This window comes from Euphorbia lathyris, chromosome 3 (genome assembly GCF_963576675.1).
Source record: "Euphorbia lathyris chromosome 3, ddEupLath1.1, whole genome shotgun sequence".
In the NCBI taxonomy this organism is placed as follows: domain Eukaryota; kingdom Viridiplantae; phylum Streptophyta; class Magnoliopsida; order Malpighiales; family Euphorbiaceae; genus Euphorbia; species Euphorbia lathyris.
In genome coordinates this window covers 51983268-52010818 of record NC_088912.1, presented here as the reverse complement: position 1 = coordinate 52010818, position 27551 = coordinate 51983268, and the positions used below count along the sequence as shown (strand labels likewise).

Genomic DNA, 27551 nt, shown 5'->3' with positions numbered 1-27551 from the left:
AAGATATCCTTATTGATATGCATGCTTTAACACTTCACGTAAACTTGAAGCAAAGAATGTTATGATACCTTTGCTTGTTACAATATCGTATTCTCATTCGGTACTGTGGTGAAAATGTCAGCCAATAATTTTTCATCTCTTCATGACTTAAGCAACCAGTTTTTTTAAATATAGAGTTGATTTATTACGCAAAAATGTTGTAGGTAGACCACCTCTAAGCCCAATTCACCAAGTTAGTGGTATACTAGCGAGCAGTGGCACATAGTTAGATTCTGCACTGGATCTTGCCACTTCTTTCCCTTTGAAGAATAAGATTACCTTAATGGATACGATTAAATATGTGATGTAACATCTTATAACTTTGGAGACTAGATGCAAAGCTGTAGAGTATTTGTATATTTAAAGTTGTCACTCAGTTGCAGCAGATAACTAACAAAAGAAGTAGATTATAAAAAAAGGTGACATTTGTTGAAACAAGATGGCGTTTCACCCAGAACTGACCAAAGAGCTTGGTTTACCGAACTATATTGAAAAATCAAAGAAAATAAATGCAGAACTAAATTGAATAATTGACTTCTTGACTAGTATTACAATAAATTGCATCCATTCTAATTTTGGTATTGTGTTTGGATCTTGGATTATAACTGAACCAATATTTAACCATCTGAAAATGTATTTTATGCCATATGAATGAAAGAAGACATTATTGACTATTTATAATATATTATGTATTAAATCATAATTTAACTTTGTAATAGCTATTTATGTATTTATATATATTTATAAAACTCAATTAAATCTAAATAAATTTTTCTTTTATTTATTTGGATTAATTATAAAGCATTTTATGCTTCTAGACAAACTTGATCTCAAATGTAATATGCTTGTTGATAAATAACGTCATATCATATACTAACTTTTAGTTTATCACCTCCTGAAGCTTCATTAAAGCAGAAAAGAAAAGGTGGAGGGCAGGGTGTGGGTCACGCCCCCTTGTTTTTTATAAAATCAATACACTTGATATCAGTTGAAAAGAATAGCACATTACATGTTAACTTATAATTTTTAATTACCAATACTATTTAATACATTAATTACCAATATTTATTTTCTTGTTAGCATTTGCCAATTTGACACTAGAAAAGTTGAAGTCAAGCTAGGATACTCTGTGTTTATAGTCGTATAATTTATGGCACTTGAATTTATAACGTAATTGTGAATGAAAGAGGATAGGCAGTACAATTAGTATTACTTATTAGGACAACATTACCATTGCAAGTAGAAGAAGATGCATCCACAGGTATTGATCATATTCCTTGAAACGTAAGAACAATCTTGGTTTCAGCATGGGGGTTTTACAGACCTATTTCTAGCAGCCCGTGTAACATTTTTTGCTATGGTGATTGGTATTTTCCCCCTATACCTTGGTAGAAAAGAGAGAGAGAGAGAGATGTGAAGCGGTCACCTATATGGAACAATAGATCATAGCAAGTTATTGGAAAAAAAGTCTCAAATATTCTTACATTTAGATGCTTCAACTAGTAGGCCTGAACTTTTTTGTTCTCCAGGAGTGTAGAGCTTCATGTTGTTATCTAGCTGCTCTTCATTCTGTGTCATCTGATGAATGTATGTTCTTCTCCAGATTGCTGGAAAAGAGGGAACTGAAAAGCAATTGTTGCTTTAATTTTGAATATTGCATCTGTTTAATAACATGAGCCAGTTTTGGAGGACAGGAGGAGCTGGTACCAATGGTGCAGTCTAGGAATCTTACTCTATCATACTCGAGCGAGAGCTCAATTGAGGAAGAATTGAAAAGAGAAAGTACTGCAGATGTTATAACCATCTTAGTAAGTCACTGTTGAATGATGTTTTAATATTAGCCTACGTTTGATGCACAGTATGCAGCTCTTTACTATCATTGGAAACTATATATAAAGCAGATTATTTCCTTTCCGTTTTTACCTTTTCATTTGTTTATTTATTTATTTTATCTCAGGTGAGTTACATTGTGATGTTTGCTTATATATCTGTGACATTGGGTGATGTCCATCATTGGTCTACATTCTATCTCTCGTCCAAGGTATCTCACTCTAAAATGTGCCTTTAGTTCTAAAGTTGTTTACTTTATACGTTTGGTTCGATATGCATGTGTTTCAAATCCTTCAATAATAATTTTTCCGCTTGGATTTTTGTTGCCTGTAATTCTGTTCAGTCAGTGTATTTTTTTTCTTTTTGTCATTCTTTTTTGATCTTTTTCAATTTTGGCCTGGTATTTTCAGTGCCTCCCTTATTGTAAAGTTAGAATAAGTTTTTGCTCACGGACTAAGAAGTCAACTAGACAAAATCAAGGAACTAATATAACATTATTGAATAAAAATGAGGAATATCAATTTCTAATACCTGTTATCATCAATATTATTGAATCCATTGATGTTTTAGCACATCACAATGTACTAAAATAAATAATTAATTAATTGATTAGAAATTCATTGTGCCCTTAAGGACACCCTTTCAAATTTTGGATAATTATTAATTTTTATATTTCAAGTTAATATTAGTAAGTAATCAAATCTCAATTTTTTTAAAGATTTGACACTTGAAATCTCAAGCAGACATTTCTAGCACTTATTATTATTTTATGGAAGAACACAGGAGAACAGTTAATCCTGACTGTAAACAGGGAGAATGGGAGAAATATACTGTATATGTCAATGAGAAAGATTACACATATATAAATACATCAAAAGACTACTAACTACAAAAGAATGAATCATATTAAATCTGATTCCTATTATCAAGGCTATAACTAAGGAATCTGATTCCTATACAGATATATACATTTATGACAGTGACCATGCAGCAAGGGTGCTTTGAATCCATTATATTACTTACAACTAGAATCCCTCTTCTTTTCGTGATTCAGTTCTTCTAATATTGCATTCCTCAATTAGATTCAAGCATAGTACACTTTTAAATTATGGGGAGAACACCCAAGTACTCTTTCAGATCCATGAAACAGCTCTCAGAGGTCTAATTCCTTTTTGGAGGATATAAAAAAAAAAAAAAAGGGCGGCCCGGTCGCACTACGCGTCCCCGCTGAGCGAGGGTCCGGGGAGGGGTCCCACCACAAGGGTGTACTTTCCCCTGCCAATTTATTTGGCAAGAGGCCGCTCCCAAGACTCGAACCCGTGACCTCTTGGTCACACGACAACAACGTTTACCGTTGCGCCAAGGCTCGCGAAAAAATCAGAATGATCAGAAATTTGGGTCTTAATGGTATTTGAAGACCCAAAGCTGCTGTTTGCGCTGCCACCACTATAAACAAGTTATTACCTATGGCTGCCACCACTTTCAGCAATTCTGTTTTGTATTTTTGCCTACTGCCCATGATCATTTTTACATTGTTTCCTGCCACTAGTATTCTTATCTTGAGCATTGCTTAAACATTGTTGGGCCTTAACTATTAAGCTTTATTTTAATTGGTTCATTGACAGATAGTATTAGGATTTACATCAATTTCAATACAACCACGATCTAGATTGCATGATAAAGAGTAATCAAGAATAGAGCTGGTGATGTATGTCTATATTTTAGGAGTAGAGTGGAAGCAAGACGAAACCCATTTTTCTGCAAGTAAATTGGCTCTAAAATTATGTTCTTTAGCAAATGGGAATTATCATATGTCTCATTCTTTAAAAATCTTATGTATAGATGGTGCAAAGTTTTACCTGGAACTTTTTGGATGAAGATGTGACTGCAATGATTTGTATAAACCCATAACAGAAGCAAATTTTAGGGGACAATAGTTGGTGAGTGTGGATTAATATATAGAAGATTCATAGGTAAGCTCGTTTGACAGATTGAAGTACTGGCCAATCAGCCTATGACTTTTGTCTTTGAAAGTGAAGTAGCATGCGCACTTTGCTCTAACGCTCTAGGGTATGGAATTTTTATCACCCTTAGAAGCATAAAGTAAAAGTGTTGGGTTCAGTGCAAATTTACTTCTTTGAGTCAATCTATTTCCCTAGCAGCACAATGCTTTGTAGTAAGTCAACATCATAAGCCATATACATGTGAATTTATGAGTTAATCTTTTTTCATATCCATGGGTTTGTTGCCATGTTCTGTTCGGGGACATAATGTATTTGCTAGTAATTTCTTATATACTTTTAACATTCTTCTACCAAATTCTCAGATTTGCTTTTATGGTATTTGGTTTAACATCTTGAACAACTGGTTTCTAGGTTCTGCTTGGCCTTTCTGGAGTTATGCTTGTTATGCTTTCTGTACTTGGCTCTGTTGGATTTTTCAGTGCTGTTGGAGTTAAATCCACACTGATAATAATGGAAGTCATTCCTTTCCTCGTTTTGGCAGTAAGTTCAATGTCTTTGCAAGTGCCAGTCTTGTGTTAATACCGTTTTGTGGGTGTGGTTTCATCTGATTTGATCCTCAGTTCTATGCTTATATAACAAGATGCATACTGAATTAGTACTGTCGCAAGGCTTTTGCCACCAGAACACATCTTAGCTTCAGAGCTAGATCACTATAAAACTCCTGTTTAATTATCCATGACAGATGCTAATGTGGACTTATTCTGTTTTAGTAAATAATTCAAAGAGAGAGAGAGAGAGAGAGATAGCAAAAGTAATATCGTAAATTTATGGTACAGCTGTGTAAAGATCTAATAGTTTTTTACTGTCTCATTAACATGTTCTTGTCTAGTGCCTTTGAAATGGTTAAATCCCACTTATGTCCTCTAAAGCACTTGTTTGTCGATGGATTTTGCACGGATTTTTCACGAGTTCTTTTGAGTTCAACAACATATCTCTTTCAGCCTATCATGTTTATTGATTTTGCAACAGTTTTTATTGTCAGATTGTAGTTATTTGATTGTTTCATATTGAAATGAAAATTATTATATTCCTATTTCGTTCACTCCCTTAAAATCTTCAGGTGGGAGTGGATAACATGTGTATTTTGGTGCATGCTGTCAAACGGCAGTCATTTGAGTTACCTTTGGAGGAATGCATAAGTAATGCGCTGGTTGAAGTTGGTCCATCAATAACACTCGCTAGTCTGTCTGAGATCCTGGCATTTGCTGTTGGAAGTTTCATTCCTATGCCAGCATGTCGTGTTTTCTCCATGTTTGCAGGTCCACTATCTTGCTTATTATTATAATATAGACCTTGAGATGTTATATATTCTTAAAAATCTTTGATATTTACAGATCTGTTTTTCTGTAGCCTTGGCTGTTCTGCTCGACTTCCTTCTGCAAGTTACAGCTTTTGTTGCACTGATTGTATTCGACTACCAGAGAGCAGAGGATAATAGGATCGACTGTTTTCCGTGCATAAAGGTTCCTTCATCTTCTGGAGGGCCTAATGAAGGTATCAGTTGGAACAGGAAAATTATTAGTTTCTCTGTTTTTACCTTGTGCAATGGTCCCTAAAGCCTATTGTTTTCATTATAAATTAATTTATATCTATACACTTATTCAAATATTTTGGTAAATCATAGGCGAATATCAGAGAAAACCTGGGCTGCTAGCTAGATATATGAAGGTAACTTTTAATTTTCAAGCTAAATATAATTTCTTCCCCTCATGTTTGACTGGTGTATGTCATTTTGAGTATCAAAAGAGCATTTGGAACTTATGATGTGATACTATCCTGTATTTATTGAGTGTGTTAAAAGAGTGGTAAAATCTTAGGATTGAAGCAGGGTGGTGAAATGGAGAGATGCAACTAGGCTGTCATATATCAAATACTATCCAACTATAAGATAATTTATAGAAAGTTATGTAAATTCCATGATAGTAAATATGCCTACTAAAGGAGCAAGACATCCTAAACGTTATTGTGGAAAATATGTTAATGTTAGGATGGATGTGTAGAAATTCATTCATGGATCAGATTGGGAATTAGAACTTTTATCGGAAGGTAGAAGTGGCTTGTGGACCTCTGGTGAACATAAGCTTAGAAGATGATTTATTTGAGATGGTTTGCGCATTTCCATCATAAGCTCGCAAATCCGATGTATGAAAGTGTAGCATGTCAGAGACGCATGAAGAAAGAAGGCAACAGGTTGACCTAGGATGATGTGTACCATAAGAGGATCAGCACTATACCACTCTAGGAGTAAAACTATATTATAGAATAAGTCAATGTAATAAATGTAAGCATGTCTAAGTCAACTAAAGCATGCTTAGGGTGCTATAGGACTGTTATAGGCTGCTGTGGCCCTACAATGTTTCCTTGATTGAAGGAAAACCTTGATATATATGTGTATTGCTCTTAAGTAAAATATATCAATGTAGTCTCTTAATCTACATGGTATCCCATGTATTCCAAGTGTACTACATGGTTTGTTAAATGGTATCAGAGCCTTGTTTTGGCTTCTGTTTTGGATTTCTGGATTGAGATTCCAGAATTTGTTTTCGGTTTTGTGAACAGACTGTTTCTTTCAGCATTATTGTATGCCTTGTGAGCAGACTGTTTGGACCTAGGGTTCCAAGTTTCAGTTCTTCCACCGACGTCGCCTCTTTGTTTCCAACGTGTCTGTTCGATCAGTTTTCCAGTGAATGTCCTTTCTGTTGACATTGTTGGCAGCCTCTTGCACGATGTTTATATTGCCATCTGTTTCTCCGTTTCCGACGAGGATTGTTGTTCTGTTGTCGTCTTGTCATCTACATTCCGTCTATCCAATTTGTTCTTCTGGGTTGCATCTCCCAATTATGTTTGATATCCTGAAGTATCTTGAGTTTTTTATGTTTTATTTTGTTTCGAGTGGTATTCTCTTAAGACTATGTTATCTCTATCTGTAGATCCATGCTTCAATGTTTTAGCTTGATGGGGAGTATTATAGAATAAGTCAATGTAATAAATGTAAGCATGCGTAAGTCAACTAAAGCATGCTTCGGGTGCTATAGGACTGTTATAGGCTGCTGTGGCCCTACAATGTCTCCTTGAATGAAGGAGAACCTTGTATATATATGCGTAGGCTTAATGCTCCCCCAACCCCTTTAACTTGTCCAAATTGGTCATTTTACCCCCTCAACTCATCGAATGTCCTATTTACCCCCTTAACTCCATAGAAGTGGTAATTTTTCACCCCCTCAACTTGTCCATTTACCCCCCTAACTCATAGAATGTCATATTTACCCCCTTAACTCCATAAAAGTGGTATTTCTCACCCCTTACAATCCATTATCGAGGCCTAAATTGATACTCTTTTTTAAACGTTAAACCTACATTGATGCTATTTTGTACGTGGAACCTAAATTGATACTTCCCCAAAAACCATAAGCCTATTTTTGGTACATTATCCCTACATATAATGTCTTTAACTTGTTTATATTAATGTTCTTGTTATTTATTTCTTTTATTCATTCCTTCTCTTTTCAACTTTTTTGGCTAGTTAAATTTTGATTATTTAATTATTGTAATATAATATTATTGTAATAAACACATGAAGGATCAATATAATTATCAAACTAAAACAAAATAAAAAAGTTCATATTCAAAAGAATATTTTCAAACCCATTTGAATAAGTCCTATTAATTTTGCACTATAAAAATGTAAGAAATACCACTTTTATGGAGTTAAGGGGGTAAATAGGATCATAAAATGTGAGAAATACTACTTTTATGGAGTTAAGAGGGTAAATAGGACATTCGATGAGTTGGGGAGGGGTAAAATGATCAATTTGGACAAATTAAAGGGGTGAGAAATACCATTTTATGGAGTTAAGGGGGTAAATGGGACATTCGATGAGTTGGAGGGGTGAAATGACCAATTTGGACAAGTTAAGGAGGCTAGAGGAGCATTAGGCCTATATGCGTATAATCTACATGGTATCCCATGTATTCCAAGTGTACTACATGGTTTGTTACAAACTATAACTTGAACAAAAGAGAAGAGACGGAGAAAAAGGATTTTATTTGGCTGATTTCAATTACTACGAGATTGGGGTTATGAATAAATTGAGTTAAGCATTACTCTGGAACATCTTGAGAATTGCAATCTCTTAGGGTCCATTTGGATGGGGGGAATTGGAATTTGAAATTCCATTTTCTACATTGATAAAGTAAGGTCCAAGGATAGTTTTTATATATTATCTCTGGCACACCCTTGCACGCAAGTGTCCTTTGGACTTAAAGTATATACAACAAAGACCCACTCTACCATGTGTTGGATTTCCATTAATAAATGGGGTAGTCAGGATTTGAACCTTAACCACTTGGTTTAACAGGCTCTGATACCATGTTAAGTAAGACACAAGAATAGCTTTTGTATATGATTTATCATTCCATATACATTGTTTTAGTAGATATTTAAATGAGAATATTTCGATTTGTTAAAATCCATGAATGAATTTTAACACATGAACTGATGGAATTTCAAATCACGTATTAATAGCAATAATTTGCACAAATCCTTCCCTCACCTCTCTTTCATCTTTTTTCCACATGTTCTCCTGACTGTCTCTCTTTTCATATTTTGTTTTTGATGTAGTGGCAAACTAATATAATTAATTTTAACAAGTTAAGCATTATTTGAATGATGTGATCAATAATTATCATGATACTATTATATAATTTTTTTGATAAGCGTGGTTTGGCCATGTAAGACGAATAGCGTTTGATGCGCTTAGAAGGATTGAAGAGTGGCAAAGGGATGCAATGGTGAGGGGCAGGGTAAGGCCTAAGCAAATTTGGGAGAGGGTGATTGAGAGTGATATGAGTTTATTGGAAATTGAGGAAAATATGACGGTGGATAGGACGAGTGGAGGCTGACACAACTTAATTTCACGGTTTCGTATGACGGTTCATGTTAGCCGATCCCGAATCATTTCGGGACTAAGGCTTTGTTGTTGTTGTTGATGTATCAGAGCCTACCCTTGCGACCAGTGTTCCTTTTTCCGGTCAATTTTTCTGAAGTTTGCTAGGTTTTCCCTAGAGTGCAGACACTTCGGGTCTCTAACCTATAGAGACGTTCTGGGTGTGTATACCTCACTTGGCACTTAAAAATTTCTGGGTCTTCTATGTGCCAGCGCGTGGCAATGCATCCAACACTTTTTCAGCCTTCGTTCATTTTCTCCGGTGTTGATTCTCCATCTCCATCATTAATCTCTGGTCAGATTTACGTGTTTTTAGTGTTTTCTTGACCAATATTTGTTCTCTGTGGGTGGCATTGTCATATCCTTTTGGATCCTTGGTTATACTGGCCATGATACGAAAAACAATTTTCCTTATCAAACACCTAAGAACATATGCTTCAGATTGTTCAAAAATAGCTTTGGGATTATTTTGAACAAATTTAGTTGATGTAGCACACAAAATAGCATAAAATTTTATATTTGGAACCAAAAATTTCATGCAAGAGTGCGCATAGGGACACATATATATACATGTACAAAAACATATTCAAAGTTTTAGTTTAGAAAGATGAAATCCATTTAATATCCCATCTAATTTTATCTATATAGTGTAAATTGCCAAAAGTAGTATAGGTAACAATCATGGCCAACTTGGAGCATAGGTAACAATCATGGCCAACTTGTTACAGATATAGGTAACCCAACAAAGCTTTAGTAAAGACACAACTTGTTTGAAATAACTGGAGATTATCACTGGAAATACAGAGACAAAACTAGAAGTGAGCAGGGCTGAGATGTGATTAGATAAAAAACACAACTCCAGAAAAGGTGGAGTTAGAGTGGCTTCTCTCTTGGGAAGACCCGAAAGTGGTTGATCTCTAAGACAAACCCAAAATTGGTTGCTCTCTAGGCAGACCCATAAGTGATTGCTTGCTGTGGCAAACCCGAAAATGACTGCTCTCTAGGGCAGACCCAAAGAAAGGATAGGAAAAGAAACAAATTCAATCTGAGAAACTCAACTCAGACAACCAAAACATGAACCGAAACCTAGAAGCTCAACTAGGCTCCAATACCATGTAAATAGAAAGTAATACATGCAGGAGATAAACTGAAGTTTGGAGAATAAACAAAGAATAATAATGCAATAAAAATAGTTTTTTTTTCTGATTTGTCTATTTTTCTCTCAACTTGACCCAATTACAATGTAAATATTTATAGCCTAAGATGACTCTTCACTGAAATACATTACTCTTCACTAAAACACATGACTCTTTATTATAATTCTAACCAAGTTAATTTAATCTAGTGCCAACAATGCCTCCCTTAAATTAAACTTGCTTCTTATTTCCAAGCTTTCTACATTTTCTTGAAGATTTATATACCAAGTGGCTTTAAGTGGTTTTGTGAAAATATCCCTCATTTGATCCTCCGTCTTGCATTACTCAACATGAACATCGACTTCATTCACAATCCCTCGTGATTCAAAGTTATAATTTTATTTTTTGACGGATGTACTTCCCATCATCACCATTGTAGTTGGAGCACTTCTCCCCACAACCTGCTTCTCGGTGCACTTCTCACCAAATCGATTTGTTTTGATGCACTTCTCACCAAACTTAAATTATTGAAGAACCATCTCTCCATATTATCATCTTTGTGAAGCACTTCTCCTCATCTTCACTACATGATGCACTTCTCATCATAATCAATAGTTGTTGATGCACTTTCTCACCAACTTTCGGTGCCCTTTGTCACCAAATGATCTCCGGTTTTTTCTTCTTCTTTTTTCCGCAATTTTTGCAGATGCTTCAATCTCTTCCATTTGAACCTATAAGGCTTCTCCTTGTGCCAATATTTTTTCTTACACAAACATGTGTTTAATCTCACAAATATTTATTTCTGTAGCCCATCCTCACAAGCCCTTAAGACCCTTGATGCTCTGATACCAATTTCTTGGAGATCTCTCAACTTGACTCAATTACAATGTAAATATTTAGAGTCTAAGATGATTCTTCACTAAAACACACGACTCTTCACTAAACAACATGACTCTTCATTAAACAACACGTCTCTTTATTATAAGTTTGACCAATTTAATTTAATCTAGTGCCAACATTACATGGGATTCCATGTAATCTAAGAGACTACATGAATATATTAAATTTAAGATAAATATATACATATATACATATATATATACATACATACATACACAAGAATGAGAATAGGAAGTGGACAGATATACTAATCCCTATAATTGCTCTTTGATTGCTGCCTGGAATTCTTCTATTACAGCTAGCTATGTTCACATTTGTTCATACTATAACAAAACCGTTAAATCTTAAATGCATGGATTCCAAATCTGCACCCATTATAGCTAGCTATGTTCACATTTGTTCATACTATTACAGCTAGCTATGTTCACATTTGTATAGTCTGCTGTCCTAAGAGAAGTCTTAATGTTTTGTGTCATCGTTCATTTCAGGAGGTTCATGCACCAATTATTGGGCATTGGGGAGTTAAATTAGTGGTAGTTGCTGTATTTGTTGGCTTTACTTTGGCAAGCATTGTAAGTTCAACTTAAATGACTTGAGTCATATTTTTTGTCAAATATATTAAACCTTCATAACTTTGTATGCATGTATATTATATTTATATGTATATAGGCTCTATCTACAAGGATTGAATCAGGTTTGGAGCAACAGATTGTTCTTCCTCGGGACTCTTACCTTCAAGTTTGAGCTCTTTACCTGATTAATTTATCTAATTTTACTTCTCTTTAGTATTTCTCTTCATTTTTAAACCTGAAGTTCACTAAATTTTGCATTATGTCTCAGGGTTATTTCAGTAATCTTACTGAACATTTGAGAATTGGGCCACCGTTGTATTTTGTTGTCAAGAATTACAACTATAGGTACTCAGCCTTTGGCTATCTTGTTTCCCCTTCTCACTCAGTCTTTTTCATATTTCATATGCACATGTGCTAATAATGTGTCTAATTGTGCAACTGTAATACTAGAACTCATAAGTGTGAGTCATAGATATTAGTCATTAGAAGTTGAAAACAAAACATGTCCTTTTGTAGTTTGATGGAGGAATAATTTCGTGTTTTATGATCACTTAGGGTGTGCCTGGTTGAGGGTATTGGAGGAGGGATGGAAGAACAATTATGTTACAGACAGTATAGTCTGGCATCAACTTGCCTTTCCTTATTAGTAGCTTAATCATAGGAATCAACATAAATAGGATTTATGTACTTACCTTGTATAGCATACAGAGTGTGCATATATAGATGTAATTACATATGATCAAATACAAGAGATTGTTCTTCCTTTCTATGTGTTTACATGGCATCAGAGTCATAGTTCAACGTTGGGTTCCGTGCTAATATTAGCTTCACGCTCAAAATGAATTGGGCGTGAGGGATGTGTGTTAAATATCCACATTTCTTAATGACAGAGCTATATTGCTCCTTATACGTGTGAGTCAATCCTCTCCCTTTGAGATACCTTTTGGGATAAGTTACCCTTTGTTTACATGGTATCAGAGTCGTGGTTCAATGTTGGGTTCCTCGCTAATATTAGCTTCACGCTCCAAATGAATTGGGCGTGATGGGTGTGTTAAATATCTCACATTGCGAGAGAGCTATATGGCTCCATATGTGTGAGACAATGAAGCGGCTGTTTATGTTGCCAACAACCACGTGTTTAATGAAAGAACCAAGCATATAGAGGTTGACTGTCAATGTGTCATTTTATTGGAGAAAAGTTGGAAGAGACTACAATTTCAACTCCATATGTCAGAACAAGGAGCCAATTAGCAGATATATTCCCAAACCCTTGCCAAGAACTCGTATCAATTATAATTGTACCAAGCTGTTCGTGATTAATATCTATGCTCCAGCTTGAGGGGAGTGTTACAGACGTTATAGTCTGGCACCAGCTTACCGTTCCTTATTAGTAGCTTAATCATAGGAATCAACATGAATAGGATTTATGCACTTACCTTGTATAACATACAAAATGTGTATATATCGATGTAATTAAATATGATCAAATAAAAGAGATTGTTCTTCCTTTATCTTGGTTTACAAATTACACCAGCACTTTGACTTGATTTTTGGGTGAAATTACTGAAGGATAATTTCTCATGGGTTGTTATCAGAATCATGAAATAAAAGATCAATAAATTGTCTAACACAACAAGCTTACTAGAAATATTAAGCTTTGTTTTCAGTCATTCAAAAAGGGGAAAATAGTTAGTAAAGAGCTTGATCCCACGGTTAACGCAAGAAAAATTGTCATTGTTGGTTGATGTTGTTTCTACTATAAATTATCTTATGCCTTTTTTTATTTTTTTAGGAGTTGTATTTCATAATTGTGAATTTTTTGGTTTTTTTTCTTCCATTTGTAGTTCTGTATGATCTTAAATGCTTGCTTTCACAGCTTGGAATCACAACAAACAAACCAACTATGCTCCATCAGCCATTGTGATTCAAACTCTCTTTTGAATGAGGTAATAGGAGGACTAATTGTTTTTTCTCCTAAAAAACTGAATATTAAGTTGGATAAGTTTTTCATCTTACTTTGCATGTGACCATGAATATGCCTTTTAAGCTGTTCTATAGGGCCAATTTTCAGAATATTACACATTTCCGTGTATATTAAAATCACTACACCACTTCAGTTTGTACAATGTTCAAATATCTGACATCCTGAGTATATTCTAAAGAGATTTTGAATAATTTCTATCTCACTTTTTTTTTTCTATACTGCATATGTAATAGGGTAAACAATTATAAGGTCCATATGTTTTTACTTAATACACTAATTAGTCCCTATGGTTTTAGAAATTGTTACAGACCATGGAAATAGAGAGAAATCCATGGGATAGCATGTAGATTCAGAGCCTACATGAATATATTTAATTAAAAGCAATACACATATACATACAAGTTTCTCCTTCAATCAAGGAGACATTGTAGGCCCACAACTCTTCGGTCCTTATGTTTGAGTCAATGGTCATATTAGACTAAATAAAAGTTAAAATACCAAAATTACCTTTTACTCTTTGTTTTAATAATGAAACATCTATTTCTCCTATTTTATATTTTTTTTCTTTTTTCCTACATAATCATGATCTCTCCAATATTAAGAAATTGATTTATTAATTTTTATATAATTAGTTGCACCAATGCAGTTAATTGGTTATAAATTGAGAGATCTTCGTCAAGTGCTTCGATAGTGGAACCGTGAGGTCTCTGGTAACCTTGATGTCAACATTTCCAGATGTGAGGAGAAGCTTCATAACATTCAGTTGGATATTGTTGCCCGAGGTTTCTGCTCATGCGGATCTAGATCGTTTTTTATTGCAAAAGGAGATTTACCTAAAAGAGAAGAGCCGCTCGAGGCGGGGGACCGGAACATCGCTTTCTTCCATCGCACTGCCAATCAGAAGAAGGCTTCACGGGGCATTGTGGAATTGGAGGTGGACGGTGAGTTGATCACTGACCCTGATCAGATTTCTACTCAGATTGTTTCTTACTACTCCAACCTTTTTTCTAACCCTTTGAGTTTGGTGGATCTTTCGCGGGTTCATGATATCATCCCGAGTCTTGTGTCTGCTGACGACAATGACTCCCTTACCCGTGTTCCGAGCAGTTCTGAAATTAAGGATTATGTCATGGCTATGGACCCCAGTAGCGCCCCGAGTCCGGATGGCTTTACCAGTGAGTTCCTTTAGTCCTTTTGGGATATTATTGTGGCTGATGTGTGTCTTATGGTTTTTTGGTTCTTTGAACATGGTTCCATTACCCCGGGCCTAAATTCAAACATCATGGCTCTGATTCCCAAGGTGGATGGTACAATTAAAATTGATCAATTTTGCCTAATTGTTTTGAGCAATTTTTGCTATAAGATAATAACAAAAATCCTCGCGGATAGGTTGGGTCAGGTACAAGATTGTTTCTGACAAATAGTTTGGGTTTGTAAAAGGAAGGAACATCCATCATTGTATTGCTGTGGCTTCTGAAGGTGTGAATATTCTTGACAAGAAATGTTTTGGAAGTAATATGGGTATGAAAATTGACATTCGGAACGTCTTTGACACGCTTGATTGAAATGTTTTACTTGAGTTTCTTCAGCCATTTGGCTTCTCCCTTCAGTCTTGCGATTGGATCCTTAATATTCTTTCTTCTACTCGGATTTCTATTATGGCCTTAGTGGGTCCTCAAGGCTATTTCTCCTGCTCTAGAGGAGTTCTTCAGGGGGACCTTTTGTCTCCAATTTTATTTGGGATTGTGGAGGATTACCTTAGCAGACTACTTTCGTCTTTGGTGTCGGCTGGAAGACTTATTCCTATGACTTATTCCCGTTTGTCTCAGTTTCCTACTCATTTGCTCTATGTTGATGATGTCCTACTATTCTGTAAAGCTTTTTATTCTAATGTCAGGATCCTTCATGAGATTTTTACGCATTATGGTTCTCTCTCTGGTCAGCATGTTAATTGGCAAAAGTCATAATCCTTCTTTAGTAGCGGCTAGGCGGAGGAGACTTTTGACTGGGATTAGTGGAATATGGATTGGATTGCTCTCGTTCCGTTATCTTGGTGTCCCTCTCTTCCGTGGTGCCCCCAGATTGTCTCACTTGTCGGCCATTGTGGATAAGATCTCTTGCAAGTTTTCCCATTGGAAGGGGAAGTCGCGCTCCATGGCAGGTCGGCTTACTCTTGTCAACGCAGTAATCACTAGCTCCCTAACTCATTCTTTTGCAGTTTATAAATGGCCTTCGAGTTTTCTTAAACGTCTAACCAAGCACATTCGGAACTTTATTTGGAGTGGGGATATATTTGAGGGGAAATTGGTAATGGTTCCATGGCACATATGCATTAAGTCGGTCAGAGATGGTGGCTTAGGTGTTAAACAACTTGGGAGATTTAACACTGCTCTTTTGGGTAAACTGGCTTGGGGTCTGCTCTTCTCTGACGTTGCTTGGTTATCCTTGTTACGTTCGTGGTTCCTTGTGGCTTCCGAGCTGCCTCAAGTTCGTGTGCTCAATTCTTCCATTTGGGGATCGGTTCGTGTTGTCTATTCTATTCTCAGGGAGCATTGTTTGTGGTGGATTGGGGAGGAAACGCGGCTCCAATTTTGGACATCTGAGTGGATTATTCCGATGGTTGCTAATAGGGTTGGGCACTGTCCTTCTGATCAACGTCGTCTCATTGCTCCTTTGAAGGATTTTATGGTGGATGGAGTCTGGATGGATCTACCCGATTTACCTCAGGTTTTGTGTGTGATAACTACCATCCGGAGAGGTCGTGATCCCTCTGACATTTGTATCTGGCGGGAGCTTTCGGAAATCACTTTGCATAAAACTTGAACTTGCTCTTAGAGGAAAGTCAATAGTAAGCAAGATCCTAGCGTAATTATCCATTTTCATTGGAAGGTAGTCTCAAAGAGGAAGGCAAATCCTTGCTCAAAAGAAAAGGGTAAGTTACGCTGAAGATCTGATTGATACCGTACTTCCTAAAGCTGCACTAGTTGTTTCGATTATAACATCACTTCCCCTGGCCACACTAAGGTAGACTCGGTCGTCTAGTCTTTCCTTCCTCTTTCGATGTTATGTATGCTTTCATTTCAATTCTAATAGGATGGTCCGGCAACATAGTTTGTCCCGTAATCGGGGGAGAGATTTTCATCGAAAAAACACGGGTCGTACCTATCTCCAAGCAAGCAAGTACGTACACCTCTTTATCTGTATCGGCTTACACCAACCATTACCATTTTTTCTGCTGCCCCTTCTTTCCAGACACCTCCCGCTCCACAAGTTTGACAATCCCTACAATACCCGGTGCTGACCTTGGCAGTCAAGTGATGTGATTAAAAAGGTCCTTTTATTAGAGAGTTCCAAACCTAGCCTTCCAAGATGAGAGCAAGACCAGCAACTAGGGTTGTTCACAGAGTAGCCGTCTTTTTGCAAATCCTTCGCATCCCCATGCTCCTGAACCTCCCGAGGGTGGGTGAGCAGGATGATGTTCGAGGTGTTAGTAAGATGCAACATTCTGAGGATGATATTGAGGATTGGATAGAGTCTGCTGAGGCGACCCGCAAACTAGTTGGTTTGGTTCCCATGGGGCATAGTGAGACCTTAGCTCGACTACAGAGCATGCTTTCACCGACGGATAAGGGGGGCTTCACGGTCAAGCTTTTCTATGCATGGGTGGGGAATGAACCGTCATCATTAGCGATTTATCGGTTTCTTTGGCGAAAATACATTCCGCCTGCACACTCTCTTTTGTTGGCGCGCTCTGCGTGGTTATCTCCCCACCCACGATGCCCTGCGGCTTCGAGGTATGTTTGTCTCCTGTCGTTGTTTATGCCTTGAGAATTGCGAGTCCATGCATCATTTGTTTGTGGATTGTTGGTTTGCTGGCAGAGTCTGTCCTTGCTGTTTGGCCGGCGAATTATCACTTCGTCTGTTGGGGAGCTGCTTAGTTGGGCTGCAGATCAAAGGTTTAGTTCCCAGATTTCGGCTCTTTGGTGCAGTGTAGTCCTACATGTGTTTTGGGTAATTTGGAAGACCCGTAACGACTCCATTTTTTTGGATTTGTCCCCTAATATTCATTCCGCGCTAAGACTTCTTTGGCTTCAAATTCGTCGGACTGATCTTCTGTCATTCGGCTCTGTTTGGAACTGAACTGTTGAACTTGATCTGCTTCACACTACGATTGTTGCCTCGTCGATCCCGTGCGTCTAGGATTCTGTCGGTCCGCTGATGGATTAAAATTAATTCGGATGCCTCGGTTACCACTATCAATGCCGGTTGTGGAGGTGTGTTTCGAGATTCTGCTGGACACTCAGTGGGTTCTTTTGCTTTTCCCGTCTACTTGCTCCCTGGTGCAAATATTGCGGAAGTCTCTGCTGCGCTCTATGGAATTCACATGGCCTACAATAAGGGTTGGCACTGTCTTTGGTTTGAAAGTGACTCGACCTATGTGGTATCTCTCCTTCGACACGCCGACTTATCGGCCCCTTGGGAGCAGCATCAGGAGTGTCGCGCCTTGCTTCGTGAAATGCAATTCGTTGTGTCACACGTTTTTCGGGAAGGTAATCAGGTTGCAGATGCGTCGGACAACTTTGGCAGGATCAATTCGGAGCCTCACTGATGGGACTCACATCCTCAATTTTGTTCTAGTTTTATTTGGGACAATTGTAACAGTCGGTTTGCTTAGTTTTGCCTATTCACTCTTTGACATTGCTTGTATTTTTTATTCTTTTTTATTGATTTGGGTTCAGAGGTGGTCGTCTGGGGTGCCAACTCAGTTGGGGCGTCTCAGGCTTCCTTTCCTTGTCCTCTACATCTTAATAAAAAAAAAGCTTTAATTTAATATCTTAGAACTTATTCATCAAAAGAATGAATGAAAAATATTATAAAAATTATCAAAAGAGGAGTACGTAGAACTATATAAAATTGCAGAAGTGCTTTTTTTATCTCTAATAAACTCTTTGGGATAAAAAAATATGATTTTTGAAATTTTTTATTAAAAATTCATAATAATAATGCTAGTTTAAAGATAATATATTAAAGAAAAAAGAAAAATGATAATAAAAATTTAAGAGAATAAATAATAAAATCTTTTTATAATTAATAGGGATAAGGTACCAAAATAGGCCTAAGGTTTTCGGAGAAGTACCAATTTAGGCTCAACGTTCAATATAGCACCAATATAGGCTTAACGTTTACAACATAATATCAATTTAGGCTTAACGTTTACAACATAATATCAATTTAGGCTTAACGTTTACAATATAGCGTCAATTTAGGCATTACGTACAAAATAGCACCAATATAGGCTTAACATTTACAAAATAATATGAATTTAAGCTTAACGTTTACAAAATATATTCAATTTAACCTAAACGTCACAATTAAATTAAGCATATTATATTCTTTTCCTATTAACTTTATATGTTATCTTTTTATTTAGTTCTATTTTTTTATTTATTATAATACAAGTAATTAGTATTCTTGCCCATTAAAACCTTATATTTATTTTTCATCAACCATTCCATGACTCCTAACTTCCATGGCTCATGTAATATATACAAACTAAAAATAATCGAATATCCACAATATTTCGAACACTAGTTAAAATAATATTGATACATGTAATCTAGTAGTCATGGAATGGTTGATGAAAAACAAATATAAGATCTTAATGGACAAAAATACTAATTAATTGTATTATAATAAATAAGAATATAGAACTAAATAAAAAGATAACATATAAAGTTAATAGAGAAAGAATATAATATGATTAATTTAATTATGACGTTTAGTTTAAATTGTATATATTTTGTAAACGTTAAGCTTAAATTCATATTATTTTGTAAACGTTAAGCCTATATTGGTGTTATTTTGTACGTGATGCCTAAATTGATGCTATATTGTAAACGTTAAGCCTAAATTGATATTATGTTGTAAACGTTAAGCCTATATTGATATTATGTTGTAAACGTTAAGCCTATATTGGTGCTATTTTGAACGTTGAGCCTAAATTGGTACTTCCCCAAAAACCTTAAACATATTTTGGTACCTTATTCCTAATTAATATACACAAGTATATGAATTTCGGTGTATATATACTACAACTTCATTAAAACTATTTTGATTAAATTTGAAAACTCAAAGATAAGTTATTTTCTTTATATAACTAGGGGAAATTTTGTACTTTCATATACAAAAACAAATGGAGGGATTAAAGAGTTAATAACATAAAAATTAAGGACCTTATAATAACATTATGGACCTACTGGTATGTTAAGTAAAAATACAGGGACCTTATAATTGTTTCTCCTATATAATATGTCAATGAGTTCATATCATGCTTTATGGATCACTGTAAAGTTGAGACCTAGAAAAAGTGAACTATATCAGAATTGAAGCGAAAAGGTATTTGGTTAATTATGATCATGTAAAAAAAATGAGAATGGAAATAGTAAAAGATTACATGTGCATAATAAACAAGGGATCGTGGTTTAGAAAAGATAGTAGAAACGGATGAACTGACATGGTTATGTTGGGTTAGGATTGTTTGAGAAGTAAGATGTGATAAATCTACCTGTAATCTTCATTTAGTTTCTGAAATGAGGAACTATGAGAACTATCATGAGGAAGAAAAAAGTCTCCATCAAGAAAGCTCTCCACTCCAAACCAAAATCTTCCATAATTTTCGTATGGGAAATTACTGAAACTTACTCTTTTTGAAAATTAATGAAGCTATAAAATAAATATAAATTTCAGTTCTTGTAAATACGACAAGCTGGTATTTAATCCCAAAAATAAAAGAACATTAACTTCTTTAACTTGGGGTAGGTATAACAATTACAGAGTGGATATCTTGATTGGAGTGAACTAATTTCTTTAATCGTGTGGTGATTTCCTGGTAGAAATAACAAATGTTAACATTACAAGCAACCAAAAATGAGAAAATGAAAGAACAACAGAAACAAACTCTGTCTACGTACCCTCAGAAAAAGTCATGCTGGAATTTCTACTCTTTTAGACTTGCTAATTAGTCATAAAATTGTTCTAAAATCTAGAAATTTCTGCAATATCACAACGAATTTTCCTCTCTATTTTCTGCATTATTTAATTTTTTTTTTCTCAAAATGGGGTGTTGTCGTTAACTGGTTTAGATAGTAAGATGCATTTTTATGCGCACATGCAATGGTAGAATGAATCAAGCTTTACTTGTATGATGCCTTCTTACTTTTGAACCCATCAAAGAAGTATGCCTGTATCTCTTGCAGTTTGCTTTTCTTTAGTCAGCACCCGGAATCCTATTTCTATTCAGAAGAGTCTCACAGTGCACTGGGTGCAGCTAGATTTTCAGATTATGTTAGTTTTTGTGAAAGTGAAAAGTAGAACACTTATATACACAAAATACATGTGCTGCAGATATCAAGAGTATCTCTGAATCCGGAATCAAGCTACATTGCAAAGCCTGCTGCCTCATGGCTTGATGACTTTCTTGTGTGGATATCACCAGAGGCTTTTAGTTGCTGTCGGAAGTTTACAAATGGTACTTATTGCCCTCCAGATGATCAGGTAGGTGCTTGTCTCTTATTGTCTTACACAATATGATGCAATTGGATTATATATGTGTGTGTGTGCTAGAGAGAGAGAGAGAGAGCAATTATTTAGTTCCTTATTAGAAACTGTCTCATACTCTTTTGTTTGGGAACATGTGATATCTCAAACTCTTAGTCTCCTCTTTTAGCAATTGCATATAATGAACTGAACCTATTGATTTCATTTGTTATTTCATTTGGTAAGGAATATGCTTCTAAGTGGCGGTTAGATTGAGACCTGAGATAGTTATTGCATATGAAAAGACTGAAGGGTATGAACGTAGGACTTGTCTTTATTGTACCACATATGTGTAGTGTAACTGTCATTTTTTGTTAATTCATAGATAACTGTTTTATGATTTCTGCTGAGTTTTACTGCTATTTTGCAATCTTCGACTTAAATGTTTATAAAACTGTGCTATATTTACAGTTTACTGGATTAAGTATTTCTTTTTCTTCAGCCACCTTGCTGCTCTCCAGATGAAGGTTATTGTGGCTTAAGTGGGGTGTGTAAAGACTGTACAACGGTAATGCCACTTTTCTTCTCTTGGTCATTCTTTCTAATCTGTTTTGTTCAATATCTAAACCCTAGTGCTCAATAAGGTCATTCTACAATAACCATTATTATCTTTTATTTTACCAACTAAACTGGAATTTTTTGGTAACTGCCTTGAATGAAATGAAAAATAAACCTAATAATTGCGTGAAAAAAGCAAGTTAAAATAACATGAGCATGGAAAGTTAATGCTTACTTGATAAGATGCCTGTGATAGTTTAGTAGCTAATGCTTTTCTTTTTCTTTTCTTTTTTTTTAGCAGCAGCAAATGTAATGTATTTTTGACTGCTTACATGATTTCCAACAATTTCAAGGACTTTTTATGTTTGTTTGTTTCTAGTGCTTCCTCCATTCAGATTTGGTCAACGATCGACCATCTACTGCGCAATTTAGGGAGAAGCTTCCATGGTTCCTTAATGCTCTGCCATCTGCTGATTGTGCAAAAGGTGGTCATGGGGCATATGCCCATAGTGTGGATCTAAATGGTTAGTGAGGCTTGCATTTTCCCTTTCCTTTTTAAATCGGATTATTTCTGACTTTGTTTGAAATTGCTTGTCAGGCTATGAGACTGGCGTAATACAAGCTTCGGAGTTTCGCACGTATCACACTCCGCTTAACAAACAAGTTGCGTGATGTCTATGAAAAGACATATCTTAGTTCAAATACTAGTTTAACTTGAAAATTTGAAATCTCATCTTTTTTTTTTTTTTATGGCTTTTGCTAGAGTGACTATGTTAATGCAATACGAGCTGCACGGGAATTCAGCTCAAGAGCTTCAGATTCATTGAAGGTTTGAGTCCAATATGATGTGTATAATGTTTTATTTAGATTCCATGAGACAAGGAATGAAACTTTAGAAACAAGTTTTTGATGAAGAGGTTTCATTATGATTTCCATTTCCTCTTTGATTATTAGAGAATGAAAGTATGGTTGCTGATATGCTTTTTCTTTCTGGCTCTATGAGATAGTTATTGCACTATTCAAATGCTAATATTGTCGCCTAAGTAGAAATCAATAACCATGCTCGCAGCTAGGCAATTATCTTCTTGTATGTTATATAAATATATATATATATATATATATATATATATTAATAAATCAAGCGGAGCTTTGTAGAAGGGTAGTTCTATTAAGAAACCAAGCCTAAGTCCAGTTTCATCACTGAAAAGTACCTCAAAGGGGAAATGATTGCCTAAGACTTATAAAGGGCACTTAAGTTCACTAACTAGCCAATTTGAGATATCTTAATCCATCTCCCTCGTGCCCATAACCGAGAGCATGAGGTTTATAATTGGATAATTGCAGTTGGCTAAATACCACATTTGGCGAATTGCCATATTAAGAAACCCAAGCTCAAAGCTTGACTCGATTGGCAAAAGATAAGAAAGGGAAGAATGTCCAAATGACTGGCGAAATATGAGCTCTATGTCTACCGTCTGCAGAATTGAAATTCAATGCGAGAGTAAAAGTTTAACCAGTTCTGAGTAGTGATGTTTATTAATAATGACATCAATCAATTTCTCCATTGTCATTCACGAGTTTGCAGTTTTGGTGAATGTCCATGCACAACTTATGCGGTAGTGTTGGAAACTGTATATACTTTCCACATTTTCTGGATATCAAATCCCAATTTTAGTGATGTAACCAAGCAAAATCTAATCACGGAGATAACTTGGTTGATTTATTTTTCTTTTAGTGATGAGTTTCTGTTATGAATATAGATTTATTTGTATTGCTTTTCAGTTATTGCTATTGAGAAAGTTGTAACCCTTTGAGGTTTTTTTGCATGGTGGATGTAAGTATCCACGGAAAAACCATCTTATGTTTCTATGTTCTCTCTCTCTCTCTCTCTCTCTCTCTCTCTCTCTCTCTATTTATCCTTGCATGCATTCTTAACAAATATCTATTACTTGAAACCGTGTTCTGCTTTAAAGCTCTGAATATAGCATCACTACCAGTGCTTTCAATGTCGTATTATATGGATATGTCCTGGAAAGTTTATTTGCAAATACATTGAGTTGTAGAGAGGCTTTACGTCTTCTTTGTATGATGAATTACAGTCCTTTTTCACCATTCTCCCTGTATCATTTGCCTGCATATATATCCAGAAATTCTTTACGTTGGTCTCCTGCAATATATTTCTTCATTATTATCACTCTTTGATTTTCTGGATCCTTTATTCTTTTTTATATTTATTTTTAAGTAAAAACATGGTAAGTAAAAGTTTAACTTTCATGACTTGCTTGATGCAGATTGAAATCTTCCCATATTCTGTATTCTACATCTTCTTTGAGCAATATCTGGACATTTGGAGGGTCGCTTTGGTCAATATTGTTCTAGCACTTGGTTAGTATTGAAAAATATTTTCATATAGCAGTTCTTTGAACTCTATTTCTTTTTATGCAAAGAACTATTTAAGAAGGCATGAAACTTTCTTAATAAAAGCAAATTAGAAGATCCATAAATTTATTAACTTATGATACTAAGCTTCTAGTCGAGATTTGGTGCAATATACTTTTAGGCTGAAAATAGTTATTAAACAAGTGCTTTGAATTTCAACGTGGAAGTGAGAAAATAAGGATTCAGTAATTTGCATATGGACTCTTACTAAATTAACTACAAATTTGTCATAATAGTCAACTGGTTCAACTTAATTGATATATTTGCCATCAATTTTAGGTGGAAGTCATGGGTTCGATGGGGATCCGTCAAATATCTTTGTCAATAAAAAAGACAAAACTAATATGATCTTTTATCAATTTGACTTCTCATTTTACAGCAGCTGGTGTGTCTCTCTTGCAACAGTTGTTACAAATTGTACTTAAACTCTATAGTATACAACTTTGAGAATTAAGCTTACTAGTGCGAACTCAAAAACCAAAAAGTTGAACTGCAACAAGGGGAAATACAGGAATATAGTTTCTTATTATTTGTTCTTTACTTTTTTCTGACCTTTTGATTATTATAATTTTAATAGAACTATTTTCTTAAAATGTGACTACTATTGAATAGTCTCTTTTTTTGTTTGGATCTTTCATCACTCCAGTGGTGAAGGTGCTTTTTTTTAACCACACCTGTCATGTGCATGTCAGTATCTGTATATGCATGGATGTAACACTTGTTATGAACGACTTTTATGTTGCTTTTTCTGCCTTGCAAGATAATGTTGTCTTTCTTGAAATTCTTCTCATTCCCTTGCAACTATAATATTGCATTTTTGGGAAAAGCATAAGAAAATAAAAATAAACCTGTGGTTTTGGCCTTTGACAAAGTGAAGAGTGAATGAGGACTGTGTTTCATTTGGTGATAAATCCATGACCTATGGTTTCAACAGTTAGCAAAGAGAAATTGAGAACATTATTTGAACTTGATCTCGTGGAAGGCTCTGATGTGTAACTGAAGTATTGCTGCCACATCAGTAATCAAGAAAGAAGTTAGTGGATCTTCCCTGTTTTGCTAGCCAAATGCAGCCCTCACTTTGTCAAAGGCCAAAAACGTAGATTTTTTCTTTTTACTTTCTTTTTTTCTTTTATTCAATTACTCTTCTTCTGGAAGCATGTCCTTTTCAGAATGCAGATGCGATGTTTATTGTTTCTCATGTGATAATTCGCAGGTGCTATATTTATTGTTTGTCTGGTTATCACTGCCAGGTATTCTCATATTTACTGTAAGAGATACATTTAGCTCTTACTAGTTGACTGATTGTATATTTTGATCCTCTTGGGTTTCTTTCAAATGCAGTTTTTGGAGTTCAGCTATCATTCTACTTGTTCTTCTAATGATTGTTGTGGATCTAATGGTATGAAAACTGATTATAAACTCCTGGGTGTTTGTTTGTTTCAACTTCAAATATTAAATGATATGTATTTCAGTTTTCATAATCATTTCATTTGTTGCTAGTCAATGCCAACTAAATTCAGGGGACATTTTACGTTGCATCTTGCAGGGTGTAATGGCAATTCTGGGTGTTCAACTAAATGCGGTTTCTGTCGTAAACCTTATAATGTCAATTGGAATTTCTGTTGAGTTTTGTGTGCATATTGCACATGCATTTTCGGTTAGTATCAAACCCTATATCTTTTTCTTCAAGCTCCTGTGTTCCCAGATTCTATTTTTTGGAGGCCTGAATAAGGAATTGCTATTTGTGGAACACAGTGTTGCATTGTTAATGGTTACCAACCAAATGTTATTTTCTTCTTCTTCAGAACTTTTCTTTTTCTTGTCATGGAGATTGTCAGAGATTAATATAAGATTTATGATTGGGCCTTAGCTATCAGCTTGAGCTTTTAGTTCAATTGGTTCCATGACATGTTATCAGAGATTAATATAAGATTTATAATTAACACGATTCCATATGCAATTCCTGAAATTTACTAATATCCTACGGTTTTGTGGTGTTCTATGCAGGTAAGTCATGGGGATAAGAACCATAGGGCGAAGGAGGCTCTAAGTACCATGGGAGCTTCTGTCTTCAGGTCATCCTTATGCTTTTGACTATAATTGCTAATATAACCATAATCTTGATTGTAGTATTCTGATAGTCACCATTTTGTTTAGTGATCTTTTTGCATTCACATTTGTGCTTGATGTGATTGGGGTATTCGATAGCCATAAAACCATTTATTAATAGTTGTTCGGTACTCTTGTGACTTGCTATTGGCAGTGGAATTACCCTTACAAAGCTTGTCGGAGTTGTGGTCCTCTCCTTCTCAAAATCAGAAATTTTTGTGGTCCGTATTCTGTACCTTTGAAAACTTTGCTTAAATTTTATTACTTGAGGGGTGTAAAAATGGTTTTGTTTGTGGGTTTTGCAGGTTTATTACTTTCAGATGTATCTGGCATTGGTTGTCATTGGTTTCTTGCATGGACTGGTATTTCTGCCAGTAAGTATAACTGTCTCATCTCATTACATTCAGTAACGTGCAGTAAGATCATGAAGGAAGAAGGAAATCTATGGGTTAAATTACATTCGTGGCCCTTCAACTTTTCCCATTTGCATAGTTAGCCCGGAAGTGTTATATATACAAGTCCAACTTTGACAGGAACTACCAGAATACCTAACAATTTGCTGAATTTTGACCATCCCTTTGATCGATTTATGCTCCATGTCAGCAAAAAATAAAGTGAAACACCTATATTGCCCCTAATATAGTTTATTCCTAAAGCTATATTAGGGGGAAAATAGGTATTTCACTTTATTTTATCTGACATGGAACGTAGATCGATGAAATATATGGTCAAAGTTGTCCGCAAGTTTAATCTACCCAAAATCTAAGAATGAGTTTTGATTTGTGGTTTGCAGGTGATGCTGAGTATGTTTGGTCCACCAGCAAGACATGTGATTGATATACCACAAGATGAGCCTTCTGCTTCTTCACACACTTGACTTGAATCGGTAACTTTGCAAAACCAGTTATATCAAGCTACTAGAAAATTATATACTGCCCTGTCTACATGTCTGTTACAAATATATTTTGTTTTACGTGTTATAGTGGTAGAAACTGCCAAGGTACATTCGTATGTGTTTATTAACACAATATGTTATAATTAAGGATTGATTGATGTATTAGTCTGTCTGACTGTTTATTTTACCGGTGTGCAATGCAATGATAGGAATCTCTAATTTTATATTATCAGTTTTCTTCATAGAACATCAAATCCTAAGATTTAACTTAGAATTTTAAAAATACCGATTAATGATTAAGGTGTTGGAAGCTTGACAATACAATTTTTTTTTTGAGGTTTCATGATATTGGCTGGTGTCAGGTTCTCTTCTTTTAGCCTGTCGTATATAAACCCATTACTCCACCTCGTTCACTGCCCTAATGACCTGCTGCTGCTCAAGCTAACACCATTCCGAACCAAAGTCTCAAACTTGATCCTTACTTTTCCCCAGAGCCCAATCCTCTGTCCTCCTGCCTAATCCATTCAAGTTCTTTTGACCTTTCCTCTCCTATCCTTTGCTTATGTTAAAGCACAAGTCAATG

General features: G+C 35.4%; 1 protein-coding gene across 1 annotated transcript in view; it reads left to right on the top strand.

The window, feature by feature from the left end:
• The window catches only part of LOC136221542 (uncharacterized), a 59806-nt gene extending 32609 nt beyond the window's left edge, over positions 1-27197 (top strand). Inside the window, exons 17-39 of the mRNA XM_066008912.1 lie at positions 1734-1847; positions 1997-2080; positions 4245-4373; positions 4954-5152; positions 5244-5387; positions 5518-5561; positions 11364-11447; positions 11545-11613; positions 11716-11792; positions 13324-13393; positions 20836-20985; positions 21470-21535; positions 21905-22049; positions 22124-22188; positions 22289-22354; positions 23817-23910; positions 25178-25214; positions 25306-25363; positions 25511-25621; positions 25972-26039; positions 26228-26294; positions 26379-26447; positions 26867-27197. Of these exons, the coding sequence (XP_065864984.1) occupies positions 1734-1847; positions 1997-2080; positions 4245-4373; positions 4954-5152; positions 5244-5387; positions 5518-5561; positions 11364-11447; positions 11545-11613; positions 11716-11792; positions 13324-13393; positions 20836-20985; positions 21470-21535; positions 21905-22049; positions 22124-22188; positions 22289-22354; positions 23817-23910; positions 25178-25214; positions 25306-25363; positions 25511-25621; positions 25972-26039; positions 26228-26294; positions 26379-26447; positions 26867-26950 (2094 nt within the window). The 3' untranslated portion in view covers positions 26951-27197. The remainder of the gene's footprint in view (positions 1-1733; positions 1848-1996; positions 2081-4244; positions 4374-4953; positions 5153-5243; positions 5388-5517; positions 5562-11363; positions 11448-11544; positions 11614-11715; positions 11793-13323; positions 13394-20835; positions 20986-21469; positions 21536-21904; positions 22050-22123; positions 22189-22288; positions 22355-23816; positions 23911-25177; positions 25215-25305; positions 25364-25510; positions 25622-25971; positions 26040-26227; positions 26295-26378; positions 26448-26866) is intronic.
• Positions 27198-27551: the final 354 nt, after the last annotated feature.